Source organism: Octopus bimaculoides, unplaced genomic scaffold, assembly GCF_001194135.2.
Source record: "Octopus bimaculoides isolate UCB-OBI-ISO-001 unplaced genomic scaffold, ASM119413v2 Scaffold_96515, whole genome shotgun sequence".
Classification (NCBI taxonomy): Eukaryota; Metazoa; Mollusca; class Cephalopoda; order Octopoda; family Octopodidae; genus Octopus; species Octopus bimaculoides.
Window position 1 is genome coordinate 278 of NW_026341354.1, and position 1,071 is coordinate 1,348.

The following is a 1,071-nucleotide window of genomic DNA, read 5'->3' on the forward strand; positions in this document are numbered from 1 at the left end:
AATGGAACTCATTTATGATTATTGTGTGACGTAGAGAGTAAAGAGACAGACACACAACTTCACATACATAACAGGTTACCTCAATGTTTCTACACCCCTACTTCAGGTTTGGATGGTTAACAGAGTAAGAATTGATAAAAACAATTACTTTACAAACTGCAAATGTCTACAGTTGTGATAAAGCATCTAACATCAGTATTTGATGTTAGTCTGAAAATTAGATGTAGAATAGTATAAAAAAATAAAAAGGATTTTAAAATGTTCGACTTACCCAGAGTTGGAGTCACTTTGATATGAAGAGACTGCAAGGTGGTTGGATTAAGACTCACTCTAAATTGTAAACTATCAACTTTAAATGCACTAACTCCAGGTTCATTGGACTGAATAGACTGTAACTGAAATGACAAAAGGTCAAATTATTTACACATACAATAACGTTTCAGGATATATTACTGAATGCATATAAAAAGGAGCATAGTTTTCATATTGAATTAGCAATATGTTATACAGCAGACTGACAAATACATACATATTTGGTCTTGCTGCATATGGACTTGTCATTATACAACTAATTTTTGAAGGAGCATAAATGGCAAGGATATAGCAAGGTTCAGTCCTAATTGTACAGCTAAAAGCATTGTCCTTTTGCAAGTTTTCAATAGCCATGTTATACTGATGCCTTGCAGAAAGCTTGTTTAGCTTTGGGTTCCTCTATAAACAAGAAATGATAATAATGGTACCTTACAACAGACTGATAACTTACATATATCAAATTATATACCTATCACTAATTCCATAGGCTGACATAACAGATCATAGGCTACTTATGTAGGAACATACTGATACTTACTGAACTTTCTCCTTGTATTACTCGAGGTAGATGTCTCCGGAAATAGACACAACCCAAAAATCGTTCCAGTGGAGATGCTGGTAGGAAATTCATTCCTGGCAATGGGCATGGTGTCAGCAGTTTACTGAATGCTTCATGAGATAATATAGTTGGAATGGAAGCAGCCCATGATCTCTGTGGTAACATTCTGGGAGCAGGGCTCACAACTAGACATCATAAAA

General features: G+C 34.9%; 1 protein-coding gene across 1 annotated transcript; it reads right to left on the reverse strand.

Annotated features, from left to right (window-relative positions):
* Positions 1–271: 271 nt before the first annotated feature.
* LOC106867083 (mediator of RNA polymerase II transcription subunit 14) lies at positions 272–1,052 on the reverse strand (the record flags this gene model as incomplete). The annotated part of the gene is made up of 2 exons (XM_014928695.2): positions 851–1,052; positions 272–395 (listed from the first exon to the last, which is right to left on the reverse strand). Coding segments are annotated over exons 1-2 (310 nt in total), but the record flags the coding sequence as incomplete, so codon positions are not given.
* Positions 1,053–1,071: the final 19 nt, after the last annotated feature.